General features: G+C 43.7%; 1 protein-coding gene across 1 annotated transcript; it reads left to right on the plus strand.

The window, feature by feature from the left end:
- The first annotated feature begins 519 nt into the window (after positions 1-519).
- LOC129323489 (olfactory receptor 10V1-like) lies at positions 520-1,497 on the plus strand. The gene has a single exon (XM_054970027.1). It carries the CDS (start codon positions 520-522, stop codon positions 1,495-1,497), a length of 978 nt encoding a protein of 325 aa, XP_054826002.1.
- Positions 1,498-3,544: the final 2,047 nt, after the last annotated feature.

Consider the following 3,544-nt stretch of genomic DNA (forward strand, 5'->3'; position numbering starts at 1 on the left):
ACCCCCATCCCGTCAACCAATGTCCAAGTGTGGTAGTGACAGGAGACTCTGTAATTCCTAAATATTTCCTTGACAAAAAGTTATTAAAAACATAGGACCTCAGATCCAGATGGGATCCAGGATATGATGGATCAGGCAATTCTGCATATATTTATATAGGCGTTGCTGCATTACTTCCTACACCAGGCAATTCCTTTTAGCTGCATGATTTTGTTGTAGGATCATTCTCTTTTTCATTCAGTTTGGAAGCATTGACAAGGTGACAAGATTTATTGTCTATGCTTTGAAACTGCCAAGGAGCCCCTTGTGTATCTTTTGCTATGGCTTCATATGCAGTTTCTCTGGAGTATTGAGCAGTCCAGTCCTCCAGAGAAAGCTTGGAAACTTCTTAATGTTTTACACAGCTTTCAACTACGGAAATGATGTTTATAGGCCCTTTTAGCTAGGATACCAGGTTATAATATAAATAATTAATTTTCTCTGTTTTTAATTGTTTTTCAGGTTCTATTTGCAAGCTCCATGGGGTATGGAAACCAAACTGAGTTCCATTTCCGTCCCTTCTCAACTGTGCCTGAGACACAGTTGGTCATTTTCCTGTTCTTCCTGTTCCTATACATACTCAGCCTCCTTGGAAATGTCACTGTGGTGCTCATTGTTCATGCTAGCCACTTCCTCCATACCCCCATGTATTTTTTCTTGGCCATTCTGGCTGCTCTGGAGATCTGTTACTCTTCTGTCATTGCTCCCACGGCCCTAGTCAACCTTCTGTCCCAGAAAAATGCCACAATCTCCTTAAGTGGTTGCGGAACCCAGATGTTCTTCTTTGTCTTCTTGGGAGGGGCTGACTGTGTTTTGTTGGCCATCATGGCTTATGATCGATATGTGGCAATTTGCCATCCACTACACTACATGCTTATCATGAACAAAAAGGTCTGTACAGGCCTTGTAGCTGCATCTTTGCTGCTGGGCTTCATGTTGTCCCTACAGTTGACCATTCTTATCTTCCGCCTGCCGTTCTGTGGTAGTAATGAAATTAATCACTTTTTCTGTGACATTCCAGCCATCTTGAGATTGGCTTGTAGTGACACACATGTCCACCAGACAGCTCTATTTGTAGTTAGTGTCATAGTCCTAACCATACCCTTCCTTCTAATCTGCATCTCATACACCTTCATTGTGGTGGCCATCTTGCACATCAGCTCTGCAGAAGGCCGCCAACGAGCCTTCTCTACGTGCTCATCCCATTTGATGGTCGTCCTCTTACAGTATGGCTGCTGCAGTTTCATATACTTACGCCCAAGCTCCAGCTACTCCCCAGATGAAGGTCGAATAGTATCTGTGGTCTACACCTTTGTTACTCCTTTGTTGAACCCTCTGATTTACAGCATGAGAAACAAGGACTTAAAGGAAGCATTCATCCGAGTGATGAAGAGTGGTTTCCCAGAAAAAAAGATAACATTTAGTCAACAATTAGGAAACAGAAGGCCCCTCTATTAGAATCACAAACTGAAGAGTGATCCCAATGGAATACAACAGGGATAGTCAATTGGCATTCCACATGGAGCACTTGGCTTCCATGAATACTTCAACCTAGGGACATTGTCTGTGGCCAGCTGGATGTCCTTGTTTTGTTGTGTTTTCTGCAGGGGGGAGCTTCCATATGATGTCATGCTCATTCAAAGCATGACTTGTAGATCTCCTGTGCGTTTCTCCTTTTACATAGAGCAAAACTAAAATTAAAAAACCCTTTGGTCTAGCTCAAAGGGAAAATCCAGAGTGGCTGAAGGAAGAGTGTCTATGGGAATGTTCTTCCTACAGCCATATTAAGCAAGGGCAGGGAAGCTAAGCACTTCCTTCAAAATATTGGAGCTTCCCCCATTGCAAGTGTGGAAGGCAAAGACATTTCCATCCTTGCAACATTTGATAACCTGGTCCCCAATATGTTGGATGCTAAAGCACATGGCAGTATAGATTTAAAAACTGGACACCCACAACCACGTTCTGTACATGTAAACTGTTATTCTAATCTGTCCTTAAATTTATCACCTGGGCTATCAGGGTTTTTGCACGCATCAGTTGTCACAATTGTGGGCAGTGCAGGATTAAACAGGGTAAGAGATAGGCTACGGACAAGTAAGCCTTTCCCAGCATCAAAGCTAGTCTGTGCATCAACTGTCCTGATCTAACTTGAGATTCCCCATAGCTCTCTCAATGGTACAATGACAGAAGCATAGTTTGGAATACATTTTGCATACCATGGGAGAAAGCCCAAGGTAAGACAGGAAAGTTTGGAGTAGGTAATTGTGAAACTGCTATAGCAAAAACTGGATCAGGGTTCAGGCTAGCTGATGAAACTGCATACCCCAAGAAGGAGAGTTCTGTTTGCCTGAATTTGCATTTTGCCAAGTTGAGCTTTCAACCTACAGCACTTGAAGTACTTTAGTACAGATTGCATGTTATTTTCATGATCTTCAGGAATGTTTCCAAATGCAGCAATAGCCTCCAAATAACATTGAACTCCATGTTGGGTCTAGAGGACTAAGGACATCTGTTTTTTGGAAAGTGCTGAAAACAGAAGCAAGTCCATATGGGTCCATCATGTGTAATAAATGCTGTAAGGTCTCTGCTGTCTCTATGTAGTACATCATGTTGATATTCCCTCCGCAAATGAAGAGTAAAGAACATTTTTGCTTCATAGAGTTCTACAAATACTCCTTCTAGGTGTGGAAGTGGAGGACTGGCAATCGCAATGGCTTTGTTTGGTTCTCTTAAATCGACACAAAGGCGAACACCTCTAACCTTCTTTTACCACTATAGATGAAACCTACTCAGATGCATCAATTTCTTCAGGGATGTTGTCATGCCTCAGGTGGGGTGAGCCACCTTAAGCTGCCACCACTCTGGGATTTAGGGTCCCTTGGGAAGGCCTAGAGTACGCTCCCAACCCTTCTGACCTCCATAGCTTGGCCAATAAACAGGCGTGAGGATCCGGCAGAGTAACAACAAACAAAATAGTTTATTTACAAGGAGGTCACTTAATCAAACAACAAACAAACAAGGTGCCTGGTGGGTGAAAGCAAAATAAACAAAAGGCCCTAGCACAACTGAACTCACTGTCCCTCTATCTGCCAGGCCTGCCTTCTCACCCTACCTGGATGAGGGCCTCTCTCCCTAGCAGAGACGTCCTCTGGCCTGCTCCCTGGGAGAAAGAACACAGGCTTTTTCCCTCCCAGACTTATATAGCACTAGCCCCCTGTGTTCTGATTGGCCAAAAAGGGCACTAAAATGGCCCAGGGACTCCTGGGAATTGTAGGCAGGCCTACTCCCACTGCTAACAGGCTTCTGAGAACTTGCTAGGCCTTCCTGGCACAGCCAGATCATGGCAGATGTATTTCTGAATTAGTTTTTTAAGCTCTACAACCTCTCTGATGAAGAATGGGACCTGCCGTTGCATTTTCTCGTGAACAAATCCCTGTGTGCAACTGAGTTTCTTTTCAGCATGATCCTCAATCACAGCTGAAACAGCTGTTTGCAATGAAGTAAT

Source organism: Eublepharis macularius, chromosome 2 (genome assembly GCF_028583425.1).
Source record: "Eublepharis macularius isolate TG4126 chromosome 2, MPM_Emac_v1.0, whole genome shotgun sequence".
NCBI classification, from domain to species: Eukaryota; Metazoa; Chordata; class Lepidosauria; order Squamata; family Eublepharidae; genus Eublepharis; species Eublepharis macularius.